A 26,030-nucleotide genomic window follows, 5' to 3' on the forward strand; every position below is an offset into this window, starting at 1 on the left:
TCTTGACTCCCAGGAAGCAAGCCCCATCTGGGGCTCAGGTTTTGATTTAAAGTTAAGATGCTCTCTGATTCTCCATTGCACCTAAGTTAGATAGCATTTTGAGTTAAAAGCACCAATAATCTACCAAAAAGACCAATTTAATCATCTGAAACAGAGTTTCTCAGTCTTAAGATTACTGACATTTTGGGACAGATAAATCTTTGTTGTAATAGACTTTTTTTTTTTTTTTTAAGATTTTATTTGTTTGACACAGAGAAACACAGCGAGAGAGGGAACACAGTAGAGGGAATGGGAGAGGGAGAAGCAGGCTTCCCACCGAGCAGGGAGTCTGATGTGGGGCTCCATCCCAGGACCCTGGGATGATGACTCGAACTGAAGGCAAATGCTTAACGATTGAGCCACCCAGGCATCCTGTAATGGATTTTCTTATGCATTATAGAATGTTTGGAAGCATCTCTGGCCTCTACCTATTAGATGACTGTAGGAACCCCCAGTTATGACCACCAAAAATGTCTACAGACATTACCAAATATGCCCCGGGGACCAAAGTTGCCACTCATTGAGAACTACTGGTCTCATTGTACTTCCTTGATATTTTATTTTTTTTGTTCCTCATCAGACCTAACATCTTTTTAAATTTTATTGACAATTTGTATTTTTAAATTTAGAAATGGCATTTACTTCACACATATTTCTAGTGTTCAAGTTTGTGCTCTGAAGTCAGATGGTTAGATTACAAATTCTAGCTCCATCCTGTATTTTATTATTTTTTAAAGATTATTTGCTTGCTTATTTATTTTTTTATTTATTTGACAGAGAGAGAGAGAGAGAGGGAGAGAGGGCAAGCACAAGTAGGGGAAAGGGCAGAAGGAGAGGGAGAAGGAAACGGCCCTCTGAGCAGGGAGCCTGATGTGGGGCTCGATCCTGGGACTCCAGGACCATGACTTGAGCCAAAGACAGACGCTTAACCAACTGAACCACCCCTAGCTTCACCTTTGATTAATTGAATCATCATTAGCAAGTTAGATACATTTTTCTGTATCTTAGTTTCCTCATTTATAACCTGGGAGATTATATATAGCCTACCTCATAGTTAGTGTGAAGTTTTAAGAGCCTTACCCCTGTGCCTGACATAAATTAGAAGCTCAATATTGGAGTTATGATTTTTTTAAGCAAATAAAGTGAACAAAATTGAATTATCATCCTTAGTTTGTAAAACTGCATCATTTGTCCACATGTGGCCCACATCTCCTCATTTATGCATTTCATACACGCATTCATTTATTCTCTTTTAAATACGTAATACACAACTGTGCAACCACAAGGACTGGAATACTGACTGTAATGCACATCTGCCCATGGGCTTCTCCCATCCTGCCTTGAGAGCCATCATCCTGAATTCCGTGTTCATATTCTTACTGTGGTTTATGGTCTTCTGGGACTTGCTCATGCAAGGGACAAATGGTAACAAGCTACCTCTGTGTTCCATGTGCCTCTAGTTCACTCATTTTGCTACTGTTTACAATACAGTAGTACCATTAGATCAGAGCTCGCTTACATATTTACTTTTTGAAAAGGCATTTGGGTTAGCATTTTCAATGAGGACAGGGCTGCTGTGGCCATTCTGGTCCCATCCCCTGGGGGCCAGTGTGTGCTTCTCTCCAGCACACAGCTGGAGTGAAGTCGCTGGGTCACGACCAATATGAATATCCTACTCTTTACAGCATGTTGCTGATCATATACCCATTTATATCCCTACCAGCGGTATCCTCTTCAACACTTGGTGTCATCAGAATTTTAAATTTTTGCAAATCAGAGAGTCACAACCTGGTTATAACTTCTTGTGATCTTGATTTGTATTTCCACGGTGATTGATGAGCTTGAGCATTTTTTTGTATCTCTGTTGGCCATATGTGTTTCTCCTGCTGTGTCTTATCTGCTCCAGTCTTTTGCCTGATTCTTTTTTAACCGTAATTCTATCAACCTTTCTAAACCATAGTGGTTTTGATTTTTACAGTTTGGCCTTTGGCTTTTTACCTTTACCTTGGACTTTTTTTTTTTTTTAATTTGGGTCTTGACCGCAAGCTCTTCTGCTGTGCAGGTGATATTGTCATCCTTGTGAAACCACTGGTGGTGTCTAAAGGTGACCGGGGTTTCTTGACGACCACCAGTCTCCTTGCTGTGGATGGAACAGACAAACCTGAGGAACTGCTCTATGTCATCACCTCCCCTCCACGGTTTGGCCAGGTCGAGTATGTCCGCTATCCTGGAGTCCCCATCACAAGCTTCAGCCAGATGGACATAGCAGGACAGACAGTCTGCTATGTGCATAAGAGCAAGGCAGCTGTCTCCCGTGACACCTTCAGGTGAGCCCCAAGGAAACTTTTCAGAACCCTTTCCCTGGATTAATGCTTAGACAGACCAAAGGTGGCAGAAAATGAGTTCTTTTCCAACTCTTTTATAGCAATGGTCTTCTGCTGCCTAGGTGTATGAAAGGTGGAAGTGTACGATTAATTGGACAATAGCAAAGCAAGAAATTAGAGCCTGTTGTTTAAAAAAAAGCACATCTAAATGCCAGCTACTCTAGGAGAGGAACTAAACACCTTTGAGTCCCAGCTAAGGAGAAACTAAGTGAATTTTCTGCTTTTATGGGGTATCTTTTTCTATCTGAGGAAAGGCATTTAGTGGTAAACATTTAGCACAAGCAGACATGGCTTTTTGATATGATGTGTTCCAGGATCTATATCATAAATCATATTGTTATCAAGTGTCCCCATAGAAACAATGTTATAACTGGGGGGGCTGTATACCTATTTAAGAATTCTATAACAAATAAATCATTGGGATGAATTACAATCTGGTGAAAAGACAAAGATACGACATTAATGAAAGTCCACATTCATTTAAAATACTGAAATCTATTTCTAGTCACAAGATTAGAAGGAAGACAAACTCTAGAGGAGCAATCACTTAGCAGTCCCCAGAGCTGCCTGGTCTCAAGGTCCTTGATAGAAATCCAGATCTCCAAGGCTGGGATGAAACTCTAGAAATCTTGAGGTACCTGAGAGGCTAAATTGGTTGACCATCCAACTCTGATTTTGGCTCGGGTCATGATCTTAGCTTCCTGAGATCTAGCCTCGAATTGGGCTCCACACTGGGCATGGAGCCTGCTTAAGATTCTCTCTCTCCTTCTGCCCCTCCCTGTCACCCACACCTGCCTCTCCCCACATAGCCCACCCAAGCACTCACTCTCTCTCTTTCTCTCTCTGTCTGTGTCAACAAATAAAAAATGAACCTAGAAATCTTGATTAGACTAGCCTTTGGGGGAATCACTGTACCTATGCAGTCTTGAGTTTTACCAATTAACATGGAGGCCCTGAGACCATTGGTTAATTTGCCATACTTGAAGAGCTTCTGACCCCCAGTACAGTTTTCACTATGTCAGAATACAGCTTCCAGTATGGTGCCTGGCTTACTCAGTCAATAAAACATGCAACTCTTGATCTCAGGGTTGTGAGTTTGAGGCCCACAATGGCTGTAGAGTTTCCTTAAAAAAAAAAAAAAAAAAAAAAAACTTTTAAAAATACAGTCTTTAAAAGAGCACTATAAATTAATGTAAATGTAGCACTTATCACTATCATATATTTTCTCTCTCTAAATTCTGTATGTTTGCTATGAGAGACATTGTTTAAATGTCAGTAAAGATGATTTTGCATGCCTTCTTGGAATTACGACTTGGAAAGATGGCTAAGATAATTAACTGTTAAAAAATTGGGGGAAATTTGAACTTGTATTTTCTCTTTTTTTCTCTTGACAACATGTCCTTAATAAGTAGATAATCATTTGGTTGATCAATATCCAAATAATAATTTAATGTTTGAGTGTTGCTAAGCATTAACTAAAATGTCAGATGTGGGGATTCCTTTTCATGCTGGTTCTTTCACTCTAGAAGGGGTAGAGTTGTAGACATTACACTCTCTACCACTGTGTGTAGACTGTGTAGACACAGTCTTGGGGTCAGTTACCACCTTCATTACTTACCACTCTGTGGTCAAATCACACTTCCTCCTGTGCTCTTGTGTCCTCTTTGTGAAAGGAAATGATGTTTATAGGACTTGTTTTGCAGGGGTGATGGGAGATATAAATGGGTTTATGCATGTAAAGTACTTAGAAAAATATGTGGCACATAAGAAGAATGAAATAAGTATTAGCTGCTCTTATTACTACTATTATTATTAATACTCTTGTTCTTATCATTGTTTATTATGTTCTTTCCTTGGCCCCCTTTTTCTGACAGTGTTTACAGTACCAAGATTAATCTTGGAGGAAAGAAATTACAAAGAAGAGTGATGATTGTTCTTTCTTCCCTTGTTACTTATGGAGGTTGGGTGCTTCTTGGCTTAATCAATGTATATCAGATTTAGGGCTTTTAATTTTACACCCATTTCTGGAACTGCTTACTCCTGACAATTCCCACTTTCCCCGGTCAGTGCCCATGGAAGAGTCTGTGGAAAACGTTAATAACCATTTGGAGAAAACAGTGACCTCGCCAATGAATAAATATAGATGTTCGGAAATCAAGCTTAGATATTAATCAGGTGGTGTTGAGGAGTAGAGAATGAATTACAAAATTTCTGTATGTGAGGATTGAAGATACTCTAAAAATTTCCTAATCCACATCCATAGAAAGTCATACAAGATGACATTTTAGAAATCATTTATTCTAGGAATTTTAAATTTTATTTATTTATTATCGTTTTAGAGGGGGAGGGGCAGAGGGACAGGGAGAGAGAGAATCTTAACAAGGCTCCATGCCCAGTGCAGAGCCCGATGGTGGGCTTGACCCCACGACCCTGAGATCATGACGTGAGCCGAAACCAACAGTCGGATGCTTAACTGACTGAGCCACCCAGGTGCCCCCAAAATTTTTTAAATATTTAGATCTTGAAGAGATTTACTGGGAAGATTGATAAAAATACATTCTTGACTCTCACTCCAGAGAGATGACTCTGCTAAATCCAGTCTTGGGCCAGAAATCTGTATTTTTCAAAGCTCTCCAGAAGATTCTGAAGCAGTCAGGACTAGCAATCACTGGTCTGGTCCAGTCCATTGTTCCAAGAACATTCTATGGAGCTTTGAGGATTTACAAAAGCCATCTTGGGGCCTCCCGGAAACAGAACATGAAGGAATTGAATTGGTGAGGCTCTGGGACCCTCATCCCAGTTTACTGATAAAGCTTTCGGGGTTTTTTTAGGTTTAATTGTTGTTTTTATGTTTTGTTTTGTTTTTATTGTTTTTAGTTTGTTTTGTACGCTGGGCTCCTGGGCAAGATTTTCTTTTAGCAGAAAGCCTGTGGCTCTGTTTCTCAGAGTGAGTAATTTGGGCTAATAGTTACACAAAGATGCAAAATGACCTGGGTTGGTACAGGGAGAATGCAATAAGTGACAGGGAATCCAGAGTAAGAAACTACTCCCTCCTTATTGTTTCAAGAAAGAAATCTCAGGCTGGGGCTCCTTTGGTTTCAACAGCTCTTCAATATTAGCTGCTTTCCTTTTTAGCAGACAATACTGTCCTTGAGTTCCAAGCCATTGGACCACAATACCTAGCAAGAATTAAAAACATCGTTTTCTTGCATTTATTTCTGCAGTATTTATGGGATTAAGTTTTTAGTAGTAAATATTTTCAGCTTTTCTAGTTAAAAGATTTTCTCTTAAATACATTTGTTTAACTACAAGAGTGAGTTGATCTAAAGCAAAATAGTAATAAGAGTATAGGTGGTAGAAGAATATGGCAAAAATTATGAAGATGTTGTTTGAATTTAGGAAACAGGGGTGAAAAGACACTGATTTAGTCCAATCCCTTCATTTACGCAGAGGAAAGCTAGTATTGCTTGAATACCTGTGATGTGTCAGGCAGTGTGCTAGACTTTTTTTGTCGATCATTTTCCTTAAGCCCTACGCCACTACCTTGAGAGAGATGATTTGGTCCCATTTTATGCATGAGAAAACCAAGAGGCACAGAAAGTCATCTACATTGATGTCACTGAGTATCAGCCAAACTGTGGAGAAGATCTCATTTTTAAGAGACTTTTTTCTATTGTACCAAGAATTCATGGAGAAAATGCACCTGTGGGAAGAAACCTCAATGTGTCATTCTGATGTTTGGCCAGAAGTCTGACATATTTATAGTGGAGGAGCCTAACATCTGCCCCAGACCCATGTTTTAATCTTGTCATTTCACTCCCCCACTCGTGGGCTGCCGTGTTGTTTGTCAGGTGGATCTAACCCAAAGCTGAGCGCCGGTCTTAATGAAAGTGTGCAATCGTGGTGCTTTTAAAAATTAAATAGATGCAACCAGTCTAATCACCTCAATTTATGTCGCTTGCTGTTAAATCTGGCAAGGAATTTGGCTGGGTAGGAGAGATAAATTCTGTGGCAGAGAATGTTTTCCCCTTTCTCTTTTTAATGTAAGATATGGCAGCATTAATTAAACGGGGGAGCTTAATGGTCAGATTTTACCTTCTGCAAAAATATTTTGTGAATCATAAATTTCTCCTGCATTGTTTGGTGCTGCCGGCCTGGAAGAAGGATTTGGCAGCACATTCGAGGACAGATGACACCAAGTGATTAGCAAGCTGACTTCAGCGGCTGGCAGCCGGGGACTAAAAGAACATGCTAATGTCCTCCATTTTGACATGCTGGCTGGACTTTTTTTTTTTTTTTTTCCTGAGGAACTGGCTCTATTTATGATTCCATTTTTATCTTTTAAATGCCATGACAGATGGCAGATTCTTCAGCCAATTCTCTTGCCAGGAAACGCAGAAAGCCTGAATGCACCACCATAATGGTGAAATCAGACCAGGCAGGCACCCCAGACGAATCTGAGAGCCATTCCCTCAATTTCATGAGGACAGTGGTCAATCCTGGTGGTGTCTCTTTTCAGGGAGGCTAACTGGGGGAAATGAAACAAAAATGGATCCACAGAAGAAGCTGCCCCCTTGATACCACCAGCTTCTTAACCTTGGAATGGACGCCATCGTCGCAATGGCACTGTTGTTTCAAAACTTGAAAATTGATCTGGAAGGCTTCTTCAGGGGCGGTGGGGGAGAGCATTTGGAGGATCATCTGGTCAACCTTGGTGGACGCGAACAGCACTGACCTTGGTGCCCTTGTTCTGCTAGGCTTGTTTTGACTGGGAAGGCAACCATGACCGTTCACCCTGTCTCCCACCGATAATAGGACTAGTTTCCATTGTTACTCGTGAAAGTGGAAAGAGGTGTTTGATCTGGTCACGTTTAGAAATTTCATCCTTTTCACCACTGGTTTATTAGCTTTCGGTCAGCACAGACAGCTGCCTCGGTGTCCCAGCTGGGAACACTGGCCTCAGTAAACATATTTCTTACTCCTGTATGGTCCCTGGCTTCCCTTGCCCTCAGTGCCATCTGTCTGATGGCAGGCTGCCGATTTCCGACGTGGTCAGCTCCCCATCATCAGGCAGGGAGGAGTCTGAGATGGACAGCCTGAATCTGAAGACAGCTTCAGTGTCCTCACGCAGGTCATGCATTGGTAGATAATTACGGCCATCCTGAGGCTGAGCTTCGAGGTGTTTTCAGAACTCAGTCTCCATTGGGGAAAGTCAGAATGCGCCCCCGTGACTCACTCAAGCCCCCTTGACACTCCTTACCTCTGATCCGTCTCACCTCTCCTTTCCCTTTTTTCTCCACCCATATTTGACATGCTTTTAATGGGGTACACATTCCTTAATTTCTCTGATTAATACTAATGCTAAAAATGCATGTCCTTGGGGCGCCTGGGTGGCTCAGTGGATTAAGCCGCTGCCTCCCGCTCAGGTCATGATCTCAGGGTCCTGGGATCAAGTCAGCAGGGAGCCTGCTTCCCGCACCCCCTCTGCCTACTTGTGATCTCTCTCTGTCAAATAAATAAATGAAATCTTTAAAAAAAAAAAAATGCATGTCCTTTGGCTTAAATTTGTGCTAAACTATAAACAGCTGATTTAAAAACTTTCCACAATAGCACATTGTGAGATAGGGATCTGATAGTCTGATAAGGAGTAGAGAGCCACTTTATTTGAATGGGAGGCGTGAAGCATGTTTCTGGAGGGGTGAAGTGGAGAAAAGAGAAACTGGAGACACTGAGAGAATGCCTCGTCTCCTTTTTATTTTTTTCCTTTGGGTTAGATGATGGGCTCCAGCGAAGGAGGGCTAAAAAAGTAACAGGAAAACAACGGAATAAAAGCATAATTCCACGAAAAGCTCTCCCTAAGAAATCATTTTCTTTTTTCTTCTTCTTTTTTTTTTTTTTAGATCATGATTTTCATCTTAAAAATGCATAACACTTGACATTTGAAATTGCCAAAGGGACTAATAAGTACAAAGATGAAGAGCACACAGATATTTTTCTGGGTGTGTTTCCTTTTGCTTTTTCAAAAATAACTAATTTTGTAAACACTCATGATACAGCAATAAAATTGTCCTATTTGCTTAGAACCGACTTAGTAAACATTTAGTTTTACAAAAGAACAGCTGATTGTTTTGTTTTAAGGAAACTGTGATTTTGCTCAGTGTGCAGTTCTAAAGCTAGAATCTTTATCCAGACTGTAAAAATAATGCTATGGAGAGAAAAAAGAAAAACAGGTTAAATTCTTTACAAGTCAAGTTGTGTGAAATGTCAAAAATTTGCTTTATTTGTAAAATTCCACTTAGTGCGTTCACTTAGCAGAAAGGAATAGATTGGTTTTTCTTTGTATGACATGGTATTTTCCTTGTAGGCAGTCTTATCAACTAGATAATTAGAAAGCTCAAACATTTTAGCTTAGCCTTCAAAGTAAAATCTGTGCTCGGCCAAACTCCTGTTCCTTTCCTTTCTGTCCAGCTGCTCCCTTCTCTGAGCCCTCTGCCTCAGGCAGGCTGGTTGACTGTTTGTGCTCCTACAACCTGGTTTCAGGTTGTCTCCTGTACAAAGGCAAAGCAATCAACCCTTTAACCCTGAAGGACAAGACACATTTTACAAAGAATAAAGAACTTGTCAGTCAAATTTGTCAGATTAGCAAAATAAATATAAACCTCGTATCTTCTCTAGTTAAAAAAAAAAAAATCCAAAGAAAATTCTTAAGTAACTCCAGGTTATATTCTACTAAAACATTTTTTTTTTTTACATCTGTGGAATATAAGAGTGTCTCCATGAGTATTTCTAGCAACCACAGTACATGGAGAAAAACTAACAGATAGAACTCCAGGATTATTTCGAAGTACACCTCTTTGGTCTATGGTGAATTCATCAACTCCACTGAGAGCAGTGATTGGCTAACTTCTTGGAGTTCCCATACTCTCAGTTGCCCTTCAAGTCAAATATACACATGGACACGTTCTAAAGATCATTTTGATTGGTTTTCCTGTTGCCCTTGGCAGCGGTGGGTGGACTGTGATTTAGCGATCAATGAAATCAAAAGCACATTATGGTATCACAAATCCAGGGGCGTGTGAGAGATTTTATATACCTTGAGTTGATATCGTTTGAACTTTCTCTCTAGCATTCTGTGGTGGTGCTCAGGTACCACAAGTCTGTCTTTGTGGTTTGTTAAACTGGCCTGTATTAAAAACCCTTTAAGAGCAGGAGGTGTGGGATCCGGAATCCTAGTTCCATTCCCAGCTTTGTCTCCTATCTGCCTTATGATCTCCCACTACATCTGTACCTTTCTGATATATATTTTTTCTTTAAATTAGGTAAGTAATCCTTGTCTGGTGTAACTCCCATATATATTGTAAGGGGCAAATAAAGAAGCACAAGAAAAATTTGAGGGATTAGAGCATCATATGATGTTTTAAAGTTAGATGATCCTTTGCAATCATCTGGTCTAATCTCTTACTTTCTAAAAGGGTAAAAATGAGGCCCGGGGAGGGGAGATGAGTTAGGCAGGATTATATGGCTGAGTAATATGATCTGCTCTTAAGAAATTTACCACAAAGGGATGCCTGGGTGGCTCAGTCAGTTAAGCATCTGCCTTCAGCTCAGGTCATGATCCCAGGGTTCTGGGATGGAACCCCACATCAGGCTCCCTGCTCAGCAGGAAGCCTGCTTCTCCCTCTCCCACTCCCCCTGCTTGGGCTCTCTCTCTCTTTCTCTGACAAATAAATAAATCTTGAAAAAAAATAATAAATTTACCACAAAAAACAGGAATAAAGTGAAATTACTAAAATTAGTCACTGATTTGGCCCCCAATTATGTCTTAAAAGCTTACCTCATTAAATGTCTACAAAGAAAATACAATTGCAAAATTATAAACATGTAAAATGAATGTACTCTTCCAACTCATGCAAGGGATCTACTAAATTCTACCAAAAATCTACCAAAAATTCCTGTTTGGGGCAAGGAATTCTACTAAATGTTGACAAGCCTGAGAAATACCACTGACAGAATGAGGCTGTTCTATCACATGAGTATGCCACATTGTTGAAAAAACACTTTCGGGTGTAGAATGTTGTAGGTAATTTGTGTGTTACTTCGTGACTGGTTTAAAGGATAGAACGATATCCTTCTGAAGGATCTGCCCTTGGGCTTTCATTTGAGTCCCAGCACAACATGTCTTTTAGTAAAAGGTGTGTATTATTATCATTTCATTCCAGTAGATTCCACAAGATTCCATGCTGAAGGCTGCCCTTGCCTCTCTTTGCCAGATTCATCATCAGCAATGGCCTGCAGACCAAACACGAGGTTTTTGAGATCATACTGGAGACTGTGGATAGAGCCTTACCTGTGGTGACCAGGAATAGGGGGCTGAGACTGGCTCAAGGGGCCATGGCCCTGCTCTCCCCTGACCTCCTCCAGCTGACTGACCCTGACACTCCAGCAGAGAACCTTACCTTCGTGCTGGCCCGGCTCCCGCAACATGGCCAACTTTACCTGCGGGGGACAGTGCTGCTTCAACATAACTTCACTCAGCAGGATGTGGACAGCAGGGATGTGGCCTACAGGCACCTGGGAGGGGACTCCCAGGCTGACTGCTTTACCTTTGTGGCCACAGATAGGACAAACCAAGGCTTTGTGGTGGAGGGAACAGCGGGCCAAGAACCTGTTTCATTCACCATCCAGGCAAGTATGATGAGCCCATTGGTCATTGCCACAGATGTAGAGAAAACAACTTTCCTCCATTCCTTCCTTCCTTCCTTTTTTTTTTTTTTTTTTTTTTAAGATTTTATTATTTATTTGTCAGAGAGAGAGCACAAGCAGGAGTGGCAGGCAGAGAGAGGCAGACTCCCCGCTGAGCAGAGAGCCCAATGCAGGGCTCAATCCCAGGACTCTGAGATCACGACCTGAGCCGAAGGCAGGTGCTTAACCAACTGAGCCACCCAGGCATCCCAACCTTCCTTCTCTTATTCAAATAGGTGTTGTGGGGTGGGTCTACAGCATGCCAGGCATATTAATATGGACATATTAATGCAAAGCTTATTCATATGGACAAGACAGTTGCAAGAGTTCATGACGAGACCGAAAGAAACAGAAAACATGGGCTTTGGAGTCAGATTTGACTAGGCTGGAATTTATTGACTAGGTTTGTCATTTATTAGCTGTATGACCTTAAGGGAGTCCTTTAACTCTTCTGATTCAACCTTTCCTCCTTTGAAAACCATGCCTTCCAGCATTGTGGTGAGAATAAAATCAAATTAGATATGGCAGGCACTAGTATATTGCCTGAAATACAGTAGATATTCAATATCTTGTAACTACTGTTGTAATATCTAAGTGTTCTATTATGACGATACCTATTGGTTCGCATCATCTGGTGGCTTTTTAATGGTTTTCGATTGGATATGTGAAAAGTACAAGGCAGCATCAATATTACACATGAAATAATAATGGGAAAACAACTGTAGTAGCTACGAGTGTCAGAGCATTAACTGTGGGTCAGACCCACCTCACATAAAGCTCATTTCCTTCTCAGGAAGAGGGGAATTTTATTATCTGCACTTAATAGGTGTTCAGGAGTTCACAAGCTCAATAATGTGATCAAAACCATATAAAGACCCATGGTCTTTCTGATCCCCAGTTCTGTGCCCTTCCTCTGGCACTGCTCTGCCACAGTTGTATTGACTATTAGGATGATTCGGGGAGGGCATAAGGTGTTTTTCCTTTTTTAATCAAAATACATCACCCTTGACTCCACTTTCTTTGGATGTAGTTTATCCTGTTCTACACACTTCTGCCAACTGTAGAAGAGATAAATTTACATGTCCCAGTACCTTCTGATTATGTGAAATAATCATAATTTTCCCTGCTCTTTAGTCTCTGTTTTGGTCAGCTGTTTTCAGGGGGACAGCACACATGGGGTGTATATAGGGAAAGAGAAAGGGAAAAAAAAGAGAGATTTATTTTCAGGAATCGGCTCACCATTATAGATTGTAGAGTCTGACATGTCCAAAATCTGCAAGGCAGGCCAGCAGGATGGAAATTCCAGTAGGAATTGATGTTGCAAGTCTCGATCTCAAAGGCAGTTGGGAGACAAAATTGCTTCCTATCTAGGGGACCTCAGTCTTTGTTCTTAATCAGTCTTCAACTGATTGGATGAGACCCACCCACAGGGTAATCTACATTACTCAGAGTCAACTGACTGAATGTTCAGCACAACTAAAAAATACCTTCACAGCAACACCTAGCCTGCTATTTGACTAAACAATGAGCATTCTAGCCAGCAAAGTTGACACATAAAATGAACTATCACAGTCTCTATCTAAAGTGGGATCTGAGTAGAAAGGTGGGGAGTCGTGGTAGCATAGAGTAGATGCAGGATGAGTCTTTGGCTCTAGGAAGGTCCAGAAAAATGTCATAAAATTATGATGCACTGGGAGAAGAGACAAGGTACTGATGTCATCAGTATGAAAGAAGTACTTTGTATATTGTAAAAGTTTTTTTAATTATATGTCTTAATTGTTATTTGTCTCATCCCACTCTTCAACCTATTAATATACTTTTTCCTGACTCCTGACTGTCCACTCTAGGTACAGAAATGTAACTGTACTGTCCAACCAATAATACTTTTCTTGGTCTACTATGCTGCAAATTTATAGGAGTTACACATTCTAAGTACAGGCAGGAAAGTTCCTTCCTACCCTGCAGAGTAGAGAAGGAAAAGGGAGTAGAATTTAGAAGAAGTATCAGAGCTTAAATCAGGCCTGTTCCAACACCAACACTCATCTTACAGAGCATAGCTATTGTAAGAGAATGATCTCGTGGTAGTTGCAGAATTTACTGATTGGAGAATGTTGGATATATGTTGTGAAAGTTCTTTTTAATCCAAAGGTATTTTAATCCAAGGTATTTTTTGTCATAAAATTAAATTATTTTTTAAAGATTTTATATATTTATTTGACAGAGAGAGAGAGAGATCACAAGTAGGCAGAGAGGCAGGCAGAGAAGAGGGGGAAGCAGGCTCCCCACGGAGCAGAGAGCCTGATGTGGGGCTCGATCCCAGGACCCTGAGACCATGACCTGCGCCGAAGACAGAGGCTTAACTCACTGAGCCACCCGGGCACCCCATAAAATAAAATTATTATAGACAGGGACAGCCTCAAACTTTCTCCCATAACTCCCCTGAATTTTCTGGTCTTTCAGAGCAGAGAGGTCAGGCAGTTTAGGAATTAAGTGACAGATGCCCCTCAATATCTTGCTTTCAAGAGCTTCTTTGGTGAGACAATATAATGTCCACCACTGAGTCACAAGTTGGTCCAAATAAATCTCTCAAGTGTGGGTGTACTACTCTTTTGGTCCCATCCTGAGTGGAACCAAAGGCAAAGCCACCAGACTTCACAAGTTTAAAACACAGCTGCATTTTGCTGAAACATGCCCAACCTGACATCCATGTTGTAGGGAATCATGACTGTGTGACCAGGACACCACCATCATGCTTCATTGAGTCCTGTACTCCTCTAAATGGGGATGGGCTAGGGGTAAGGGAGGAAGGACCAGTGTCGCTGCCCTCTATATGGTTTACCTGTGTCTGAGATCATTGTCGATGAATCCAGCACAAGTTCTAAAGGATGTAGCCTTCTTTTCTTTAAAAAAAAAAAAAGTGGCTTGGACTCCGATATTTTGAAATGCTTCCGACTTACTAAGCCAGAGCTGTTTTTGAAGAAGTTTAATGGGATTAGGGGCAAGTGTGGCCGAAGACACAACAGGAGACCATGTAACCAGAGTTTTTATTTTTTTAAATATTTTTAAAAATATATTTTACATATGTTAAATAGTTAATATGTAATATATTTACTATATAAGCAAACTTAAATATAAAATACATTTATATATTTATATAAAAATTTAAATATAAAGAAATTCAAATATATATAATAATATATTTTTTTAAAATATTTTAAAAACAAATCACAACAGGCATTTATTCCTTTCTCTCTCTCTCTTTCTTTTTTTTTTTTAAGATTTTATTTGGGGCACCAGGGTGGCTCAGTCGATTAAGCATCTACCTTCGGCTCAGGTCATGATCCCAGCATCCTGGAATTGAGCCCCTGGTCAGGCTCCCTGCTCAGCCCCAAACCTGCTTCTCGCTCTCCAGCTCTTGGGCTGTGTTGCCTCTCTTACTCTCTCTCTCTGTCATAAATAAAATCTTAAAAAAATATATTTAAAAAAATAAATAAAATCTTTAGAAAAAGATTTTATTTATTTATTTGAAAGAGAATGAGAGGGAGAACAAGAGAGGGGCAGGGGGCGGAGGGAGAAGCAGATTCCCAGCGGAGCAGGGAGCTGGATGCCGAACTCAATCCTGGGACTCTGGCACCATGACCTGAGCCGAAGGCAGTTGCTCAACCAACTGAGCCATCCAGGGGCTCCCCATTTATTCCTTTTGTAACACTTTTATTTTTAAGGAAAATGCAACATAAACCCACTCCTGCACTCAGCTGGTTTTAACATTGAGGGTTTCTTTCCTGGCTCTGAGTATTTTTATGTTTCTCACCTGCCATTCGCCATCCCTCCTACTGGCCTCCTGGCCATCATGAGTAAAGCGGCTTCTCCCACAGAAGGCCATGATAACTACGTGACTCCCCGCCTCCCAGCCAACTGCGCAGCTCCGAGGTTGTCGTGAACACTTTTTAGGAGAGGAGAATGACTGTAACTTTCAAAAATTGTTGTTGCTTTCTTTGTAAAATAATTGTTTATTGTAAACAATTCATAAGCTACAGAAAGGGACAAGAGCAGTCATACCACTCAAAGATAACTACTTTTGGGGCACTGGGTGGCTCAGTCGGTTAAAAATGTGCTCTTGGCTCAGGTCATGATCCCCAGGGACCTGGGATGGAGCCCCGAGTCAGGCTCCCTGCTCAGCAGAGTCTGCTTCTCTCTCTCCCTCTGCCCACCCCCCCCCCCCTCATGCTCTCTCTCCCTGTCTCTCTCTCTCTCAAATAAACAAAATTTGAAAAAGCAAAAAACAAAACAAAGATAACTACTTTTGGCGACTGCCTTTCATTCTTTTATTCTGTGCAATTAAAAAAGTAGGAGGGTATGATATATACTATCAAGCATATTGCCTGTTTCTACCCTTCATTGTGTTATGAAAATTTCCTAATGTCATTAGATCGTTTTTGAAAACACAATTTTTAAAAGCTGAATAAGACCCAGTGTCAGGTAGAGATGGTTTGTAAATCCCCTGTGGGACTTGTAGTTTTATGGATTTGTTTTGTTAATTACTATTATAAATTATATTTAGTGAGCATATATATGTATAGATGTGTATGTGTGTATATTTTTATATATATGCATATATATATATATGTAATCTTCACACACATTTTGTGTACACATCTTATTATTTCTGCAGGACATACTCAAAAAAATGAAAGTTTTGATCAGAGTATATATACTTTTGTTATATATATATACGTATGCCAAATTTCTCTCCAGAAAATTTTCACTAATTTGCACCCCTACCAGCAAAAGATAAAAATGCCTGCTCTTCCAAACAGTTACCAACATGATGTATGATTATTCTTGTAGTAAAAAAAGAAACTTGCCAACCTACAAGGAAAAAAAAATATTTGATTGTTAGAAAATTCCACGTAGAAATACGTAATGAACCCTCCTTTTCCCCCCACTCCATGCAACCAAACAGGTTTATGTCAGTGCTCCCAGAATTTTGTCTATGTCTGTATGAACATACAGATGAACAAAAACGGTACTGTAGTCATCTCCTCTGCCACAGCTTACTGTTTTGTTTTGGTCTGGTTTGGTTTTGGTTTTGGTTTTTTACCAGTTCACATTCAGTTGTGGAAATTATTTATTTTCAGTGCCTCCTACCTTGGTTATTAAAATAGCTGAATAATAGTTTATTATATCATCTTCTACCAGACTATACAAGTCTTATCATGGCACTTACCCTTTCCTTAGCTAGGGTGAACCAAGATTTGCAACAGTATCATTTGGGGATAAATGAAGTTAAAACCTGAATGGATGGGAGTAAGAGGAATAAGCACCATGGTCCCATACCAGTTGTCTAGTATGAGTGGCCAACTGTGCTTATCATTCAAACCTGCTCCTTCCCTAACTTCCGACAGTCATTTGCAAGATGGACCGAGATTCCTACCACACCTGAATGAGGCCCTTTGCAGGGTCTGAGCCTTTGCGCTTCTCGAGCTCATGAGTGATTGCCCATGCATTCAATATCTCCACAAATTGAGTCTACTCGCTTAGTTACGTGGTTCTCATCCTCAGTGAAATAAATACACAAATGCCTGTAAATAATCACCTTTCATCATTTAGACCCTATGTTGTTTGGAGATGAGAAACCTCTATATAAGACTGTACATCATTATTGACTATCCAGGTTGACCAGCTGGACAAAACAGCCCCCTACATCACACACTTGCATTCCCCTTCTCAAGTGGGGCTCCTGAAAAATGGATGTTATGGGATTTACCTCACTTCCCATGTGTTGAAGGCATCAGACCCTGACACCGATGACGATCTGATCATCTTTAAGATTTTACGAGGTCCCCAGCATGGACATCTGGAGAACACAACAACAGGTACTTGCCTTCCTTAATCCTTGTAATTGCTCATCTTAAAATACCCCATAGCTGGCAAGGCTAGAGAGTAATTTAATTAAGTGTAGGCCCATTTGGTAAACACTCCCCAGGGCTTACTGATAGAGGCAGTTTATAAATCAATATTGGTGCTAAAGAGGGTTTGAGGCTGAGCAGTCCTAAATTCATCTCAAGTGGAGAATCAAGTAGTGATGCGCAGCTGTTTATTATTTTTTTTTGAAGATTTTATTTATTTATTTGACAGAGAAATCGCAAGTAGGCAGAGAGGCAGACAGAGAGAGAGGTAGGAAGCAGGCTCCCTGCTGAGCAGAGAGCCTGATGTGGGGCTCGATCCCAGGACTCTGAGATCATGACCTGAGCTGAAGGCAGAAGCTTAACTCACTGAGCCACCAGGCACCCCTGGTAGCCTTTTTAAAAAATATTTTATGTACTTGTCAGAGAGAGAGAGCACAAGCATGGGGGAGCAGCAGGCAGAGAAGCAGGCTCCCCACTCATCAAGGAGCCCGATGTAGGACTTGATCCCAGGACCCCAGGCTCATGACCTGAGCTGAAGGCAGACACTTAACTGCTTGAGCCACCCAGGTGTCACGCAGCTGTTTATTATTTACAATTCTTTGTAACAGCCAGATGGTAATATAGTCAGAGGAACACACAGTGTCAGTACCAATTTCATATTTGTGACTAATTTTTTTTTTCTAGCAGGAATTCTAAATGATGTCAGTTCATTAAACTAAATAAATAAATAAATAAATTGGGAGGGGTATAATAGTTTCTCTGGATTGCAAATTATTTCTGCTCTATGAAGACAATGATCAAAATATGTCACTAAAAAGGATGGCACAGAATTAGAGATTTTATTACTGGATCTTCCTACTCTCCCTCTATTTTTATATTTTCTTTAAGGCACAATATTTCTGAGCCAAAGTAAATTTTAAAGCCTAATTTAAGCTTATTGCATATGACTTTAAAGATACTTGCAATAATGTTAATTTCTTTAAAAATATCTACTTTGACTGTTTGTAACGCTCTGCTTGAAATAAAATTGCCATATAATTTATCAGCTTTTATTTAATATTTTGCTTGATTTCCCATGAAATTCATTCATTGCTTTCTTATAGGTGAATTTATCCATGAGAAATTTATCCAAAAGGACTTAAACAGTAAGACCATTCTTTACATCATAAGCCCGTCTTTGGAAGTGCATTCAGATATCGTGGAATTTCAAATCATGGACCCCATGGGGAACTCTGCTGCTCCTCAAATGTAAATTATTTTGCTTCTTCAGCGGTCCTATACATAGTAATGTCCAGAATATATCTGATTGTGAATGTGAAATATTCATTTTAAAACAAAATCCAAGGATAAATTGTTAGGTCATTTTAGAACCTCGTAGAATTCATTTTGGAGAAAGAATTTTCTTTCTACTGGGAGATAAGGGGAAAGCCAGTAGACTTATATGCTATGGGAATATTAAAAAGTTAAGGTATAGAGTGCTGGATCATTCCTGTTACTCATGTAAATACATGCACTTTTGCACACAGAGCAGTTTCTGTCTTGGTAGTTCACTCACACCCACGACTGAGCTTGCAGGCTCAGGGACAAATCATGCAGCAAGAGGTCACTCTAGGACTGTGTTAGTAACCCGTCTTTGAAAATACCTACAGCAGGAAGAATGGGGTAATCAGGAGAGGCCCGCAATACATCTCTTCCCTCCAAAGAAACCAAAAAACCCTCCCAAATGATGACTTGTGACTGCTTCTGTACGTTAAACTGATCACAGGTAAGACGAAGGCAGCGTAAAGGGAAACACTGGGTAACAGACATTGTATGACATGCACAAGGGTATTCAATCCTCACAACGAACAAGATGAACAGACCATCCTAATATTTCGGACTGGGCCCCTGTTCTAAATTCTCTTGAATGCAGGGCTTGAATAGTTTACCAGTTATCAGATAATCACAGAAAGTTTCATCAGAGTCCGATTCTCCTAATGCCGTGTTTTTCTTTCGAAATTTGACACACTTTCCAGTGCCCTCATAGAAAAGTTGCTCATTTACCCTAAATTCAGTGTTTGCTGCAACCTCATAAATCTACACATTGTGAGAAAGCACAGCCTCTTTATGGGCCTTTTATGACAGAATATGGCCAAAGGAAGACAACAAATTCACCCCCGGTCTCCCCATTTTTACTTTTTCTGGCAGAATTGTAGTTCCAACAATTGCCAGCAGAGGTCTCTATAGTCATTGTTAGAAAAATGTATCCTCTGCAAAATTCATTCCCAGAGTCCCACCTCCACTTGCCCTGATAAAGAGTAGCCCCTGGCCCAGATTAATAACCTTCACAGATTTTTATTGAGTGGCTGTTATATGCCCCATTTGCAGTACTGGGGATGCTGGGGAAATAGGCATGAATAAGGAAGACCTGGGCTTTGACATTAAAATACCAATCATGAGGTTATAAAACTAAAATGGAGGACCACCACCCATTAAACTGATCTTATGCAAGAGAAATGATTCGTTGGCATTAAAATCTTTACAGAAAATATATTACCTACCTGCAACTTCAGATGGGTGTCTTCCAGTTAAGAAAATGAAAAAAAGAAATCCTGCTCCAAAATCATTAATAAATTGATTACATTTGTTTTTTAATAATTCAACTAAAGAATGAGACTATTGACCAGACTTGTCCGTGACCTAATGCTGACCGCTGCTCCTTCACATGGTGAACATAGCATGGCTGACAGGATTTTTTTTCTCCAGCAGCGATGCTAGATTGATATTGCTTCAACTGCAAACCCTTTATGTTCCTCATGGTTACAAAGGACATTGCTTTTGAAGACAATTTGTGTTGTTAAATAATTCTCAGATTCATAGGAGAATCCCAGAAGAATTTATAACCTTAACTGAGGCGATTTTAAATAGACTCCTGCTTCTGTGATACCAATTTTCACGTACGTCACTAAAGAGATTTCTAAATCAGCTAGAAAGGATTGGAACCAGCAAAACAAGAGGATGAAAAATATGTCTACCAGGGGTTAACCCAGAAGTCCTTTTGATTTGATTCTGGCATACATTGTTTTCTTTAGGGAGGTAGGGGGAGAGAGAAATTACTCAGCACTTATCTTCATGATTTGTGAACGGTATAGCTGTCCCAAACCTCATTTGTAAATAGATTTTTTGGAACAAGAAGCCTGTTATTCCAGTAAGAAACAATGTTGTGAATAGTTGTCTTTCCAAAACAGCTCACAAGGACCTAGTTACATGTACAGTATATGTTATAGGTATTTACAGGACAATTGTTTTCTGTTCCTTTTTCTTTTTCTTTTTTTTTCTTTTTTAAAGATTTTGTTTGTTTATTTGACAGAGAGAGGGAGCGGTCACAAGCAGGCAGAGCAGCAGGCAGAGAGAGGGGGGAAGCAGGCTCCCTGCTGAGCAGAGAGCCCGATGTGGGGCTCGATCTCATGACCCTGAGATCATAACCTGAGCCGAAGGCAGAGGCTTTAACCCACTGAGCCATTCAGGCGCCCCTTTCTTTTTCTGTTAAGAACTTGTTTTTTTGAGTGAGCAACAGAGAGAGCAAGTGCACAAGCAGGGGGAGGGGCAGACTCCCCGGCTGAGCAGAGAGCCTGGTGCAGGACTTGATCCCAGGACCCTGGGAACATGACCTGAGCTGAAGGAAAACGAATAAGCAAGGGAGCCACCCAGGCGCCCTCTACTCTGCTTCACTGATCTTCTTTAATCGTCCAGTTGGGTCAATCTTTAATCAACCCAACCAGCATTCAGGTACCATCATAATCTAGAGTTTATATATGAGAAAACTGAAACACGGAGATAGGAGGTGACTCTTCTCGGCTCACGCAGCTAATTAGTGAAGGAGCTGGGATTCAGGTCCGGGAAGGGCGGCTCTCGAGTCCACGGTTCTCCTTATCACACTGAAGAACTTCTTGGCCACTCTTAGCAAGTCAGCTAGACTGGCCTACCAGGAAAGGAGCAGCAGACTTACCTCCCTGCTTTTTCTCCAGTCTTTGGCCACCAAGGCAGCAGAAAAGGAGGAATACATATTCTTCAAGGACTTTTGTGTTAGGGGTTTTTTTTTTTTAAGTATATTTCAGCTATTAATATTAATGTGCACTCCATGTCTGACACACTGGTACAGAATTCTGGTATAGATAACAAAGGAAAAGCCACTGGACTTAGAGTCAAGGAACAGAGCTCGTGCTTTGGGTCTGCCATTGACCTAGGTAATTGCGTAGACCTTAGTTAACTCTTTGGTCAGATGAGGGTGGTACCACGATTTGCTTAGAGAAACAAAGGAGATAAAACACGTGAGAGCATCTTGCACAGTGTAAGTCCTTGACAATGGGACTTGCCGCGGTGATTGCTATTGTTCATTCACATGAGTACAAGACTGACTGTTTGAAGACGTATCCCGGAGACGTCTGGGGGCCTATCTCTAATTAGAAATCAATTCTGGGATGATTCACAAAGTAAAGAGTCAATACACTTATTAATCAATAAGCTAAATTATTAATCAATAAGCTAAGTCTTGTGTAATTTTATGTTCTTGGTTGGGTTCGAAAGGATTAATAGATTAATAGAGTCCATTTATTTGGAGGGGTGAAAACTTCCCTGTAATAAAGCTAAAGGGACCATTGAGTACAATCTGGGGCAGAAGGAAGCTTTTTTAAAAACCAGGGGGGACCCACGTTCAGAATCTTGATTGCTAGTAAGTCTTTGCTTTGGCAGCATTTCTACAGAATATCAGTTTTGAAGGGTCTTTGGATATTCCATTAGACAAGGTATTAGGAAATCTAGATTTAATCAAGTTGTTGCAGGTGCCTGGGTGGCTCAGTCCTTAAGCATCTACCTTCAGCTCAGGTCACGATCCCAGGGTCCTAGGATCCAGCCTGCATCAGGCCCCCTGCTCAGTGGGGAGTCTGCTTCTCCCTTTCAATTTCCCTCTGTGTGCGAGCGAGCTCTCTGTCTCTCTTTCTTTCTCTCAAATAAATAAATCTTAAAAAAAAATAAATAATCAAGTTGTTGCTAGCTAGCTAGCTTACATGCTATTTAACCGCATCACTTCCCAGAGTCACGGAGATGCTTGTACGGAGTGGGAATCTGCAACAGGGATATGGTATGCAGCGTATCTCAACTCAATTTGACATTAGAACCCCCACCACTCCACCCCAGACTAGCTCATGGAACAAGTTTTTCATGGAATACATTTGGGAGACGTTTTATCGTAAATAGAAATTATTCTAGAACACTGAGATGCTTGGAAATTTGCATAAAGACTCAGATTTGGCCAAGTGCCTCAATTTCAGGCACTGTGCTAGGTACTTTCACATATGTTGTCTAATTTAATCTGCAAAATGCAATCCTCTGAGGGTGATAAGGAATTCAGGCTTAAAGCATTTAAGTAATTGGCCAGAAGTCACAAAATGAAAGAAAGGCAGAGCCGAGAGTGAACCCTGACCTCACCACCTCCAAGTGAGCACTCATCTTGGTGGCTCGGGCCTTCGCGTGACTCAGTCCCGGCCGTACCAGTCCTCCGGTCCCACTCCCATCTGAAGACCATTCGCAGAGCTCCCAAGCCCAGCCACGCAGGACTCGCGCTTTTCAAAACGCTTCTGCAGACCACAGGTGCAGACAACTTCTAACCAAGGCAGTTTCTTCTCAGGTCTCCTGTATTGACCTCTTTCATGTGGCCACTGGGGGGAAAAGTTAACTTCAAAAAGAAAAGTTGACCCATGCTGAAGTTCATCATCGCCCTGGGTCGCTTTTCCAGCTGCTGCCCCATTCTAAGGACTGATTCTTCTCCTCCCTCTGGCTACCCTTATTCGTTCCTGGCTTTGAAAGAGAAGGGACAAAAAGAGATCAAACAGTGAAGGAATTCCTAACAGGCGCACCCTGCGATGTTTGAGCGACTTTTATGAAACACCTTACAGGGGAAGAGGTTGAAACTCTGGGCTAGCTGAAATTTTCACATTACCTGCAAGCCAGAAGTTGGAGCATTTGCCTCCGGATAGATTGAAGAAAGCACAGAGGAAGGGAAGGGAAATGCCACTTATTAAACGCCCACTGTGTACAGGTGCTGTATACATATTAATGAATTTTAATTTTCATCTGAGTATAATTCTCGTTTTAAAGCTAAATGAAAACTGAGACTTGGGGAGACTGGGTAACTGACCAGAATCACACACTAATAAGCGGTTGCAAGATGTTCTGACTCCAAAGCACTTGGGTACTCAGTGTTTCGGGTACTCAGTGTGCTGCCTCTTGGCTAAACACTGTTTTCCCATTACCACCAGAGAAAGACAAAAAGGAAAACACAGGTGTTCATAGCATGAGATTATGGAGATTAATAACATCCTTTTTGAATTGATAAGTTTTAGAATACTCAGAAAAATATTTTTTAGCCTTTTAATTTTTCTTAAGTCATATGCTACTTGATTATGAAGATCTAGTTGGAAGAATAATTTAATCACCATTTTAGCTTCTATAAAAACCTTTCACTGAGAAACTCAAAATACTTAATGAGTATTCATTAAGGCTCATTTCAGCCCTTTGAAGTACAGACTCATCATTATTTATTCTTTGGGAAGTGAGGAAACTGAGGCACAGAGCAGCTGAGTGCCTTTTTCACACACTCTTACTAACCTAGATTAGTGTCCCAAATCCCAAACTGGGATTTTATTCCCAAGTCTTTCAGTTAATTGTTTTTTCATAGAAATGACTCAAGTAGCCACAAAATGAAATTGCAGAAAGTATCTATCTATCTGTATGTGTGTGTTTTGTTGTTGTTTTGGTGTTTGTCGTTTGTTTGTTTTCACAGCAACACTATTGACAATTTGGGTCAGGTGACTCTTTGTCATGGGCTGGGGGTACGCTGGGGCCAGGCAGGGGGACCTGTGCTTTGCACAAGGTTTACAGCCTCCCTGGTCTCTGCCCACGAAATGCCACTATCACCCTCCTCCCCACTGTGACAATCAGGGCTGTCCCTAGACATTGCCAAGTGTTGAGAATCATGCACATACCTTAGAAAATATAATAGCGTGCGCTAAGCCATCATGCTTTATGGTCCACTGCTCTCTTGTCAACGCATCCTTTCTCGATAGTCTAATAAAGTGCAGTCATAGTTAAAGAATCCAGAGTAAGGGCTGGAAAGAACATGCGAGGGTCATCTATTGCAGCATTTTTCAATTTTTTGAAATACGATGTTAACAGGGCCAGGAAGACGAAAGGTTTCAGTGGTCAGCTTCACTTGGGAAACAGTGGGTAAACAAGATCTCTTCATTCATTAAACAAGTATCAATTGAGCACCAACTGTTTTCTAACCACTCTCAGGGGACTCGGGAGTGTATCAGTGAACCAAAGAGCTCTGTTTTCTTGGGAGTTTACTCCATGTATAAATAAACTGAATAGTATGTTCTACATGATACTACCTTGGGAAATGAAAAAGTTGGTCAGGATAAGGGGTATCACAGATGCTGGACTTTAAGATGGATTGCAATTTTATTTTTTACTTTTTATTTTAAAGCTCTTATTTATTTACTGGACAGAGAGAGAGCACAAGCTCTCAGAGAGAGGAGGAGGAGGGGGAAAGGGAAACTTGCTGAGCAGAGAGCCCGATGCAGGGCTCAATGCCAGGACCCTGGGATCATGACCTGAGCTGAAGGCAGATGCATAACTGACTGAGCCACTCAGGGGCACCTGGATTGCAATTTTAAATTGGGTATTTAGATGACTTTCCTTACATTTGTAGCAAAAGTTAGAGAAATGTCAACAAAAATGTTATCCTGAGAATCAGCTGACTTTGAAATCTACAGTAAAAGTGTAGTATATCTTATATTATTACTTGTAAATTGCATCCTATACACCCTTAAATTCATATTAAACACACACACCTATACAAACACACACACACACGCATCTCTTCCCTCTGGAGAGTACATGTTAAAATATTTATAATCATATCACTGCTTATATGAACATATAAAATAGAACAAGGCAATACGTAAATTTAAAGTATGTGCTAAAGTTAAACAAAAGACGAGACATTAAATGGAGACCAGAAACAAAACAAAGCAAGACAGTTTCCTTGTGCTGCACTTTGAGATCTTTTTTTGTGTGGTAGAGGGACCAGAAACCTCATGACTTCTAATCCAATTTAATCTCCACTGATCCGTCCTATGTCTTCCGTTCACAGTAGTGGATGTTGGGAATTCAAATTCACTTTCCTCATTAAATCAAATTTCCTGTTGTGTTAAGTACCCCACGGTCACTGAGGGAAGTGTTTCTCAACTGAGGATGACCTACCCCTCAGGGACATTTGGAAGTTTCTGGAAGCAGTTTTGATTAGAGGAGCTGATGTGACTGCATCTAGTGGGCAGAGCCAGGGATGATGCTAACCATCTTACAATGCACAGGACAGCTCAGTAACAAAGAACCATCTGGTCCCCATGTCGACAGTGTCCAGGTTGAGAAACCATTCCTAAATGACTTGAAATGATCACCATATGCATGTCGCATAAAGTATGTCCATAAACTTCATTTCTGACCCGAGACTGAGCTTTGCCCAATGGCAATAGGACAAGGGAGGGATGATTAAAATGTGAAGATTCAACCCAAGCCTTGTCTGCATGACCTGTACATGTCCACAGCTTTCCAGATTTCTCCCATGGGCTCCTGCATCTGGTTGTCTCCGTAACGCCCAGCACACAGCTGTGTGACTTCTTGCAAGTGGAATTTCTTCTTTCTTTTAGGTGTTTGTGTAGACTGTAAGCAACAAGCATCAGCAATAGAAAGATCTCAAATTCAGTACTGCAGAAACCAAACACACTCAAAACATGTGTTGCACCTATCCTAGGGGTGTGCCTGTGCATTGGGATTGAAATATTTTTCCAGAAAGTATACAGGATGGCTTAATTTTGTGGCTTAGCAGTAGATCTTTATTATTTACCATGTGGAT

General features: G+C 40.8%; 1 protein-coding gene across 1 annotated transcript in view; it reads left to right on the plus strand.

Moving 5' to 3' along the window:
• The window catches only part of FREM1 (FRAS1 related extracellular matrix 1), a 181,421-nt gene that overhangs the window by 126,234 nt on the left and 29,157 nt on the right, over positions 1 to 26,030 (plus strand). The window contains exons 24-27 of the mRNA XM_059142310.1: positions 2,102 to 2,366; positions 10,694 to 11,108; positions 16,840 to 17,041; positions 18,178 to 18,322. Coding sequence (XP_058998293.1) covers positions 2,102 to 2,366; positions 10,694 to 11,108; positions 16,840 to 17,041; positions 18,178 to 18,322 — 1,027 coding nt within the window. The remainder of the gene's footprint in view (positions 1 to 2,101; positions 2,367 to 10,693; positions 11,109 to 16,839; positions 17,042 to 18,177; positions 18,323 to 26,030) is intronic.

The sequence above is a fragment of the Mustela lutreola genome, chromosome 12 (assembly GCF_030435805.1).
Source record: "Mustela lutreola isolate mMusLut2 chromosome 12, mMusLut2.pri, whole genome shotgun sequence".
Classification (NCBI taxonomy): domain Eukaryota; kingdom Metazoa; phylum Chordata; class Mammalia; order Carnivora; family Mustelidae; genus Mustela; species Mustela lutreola.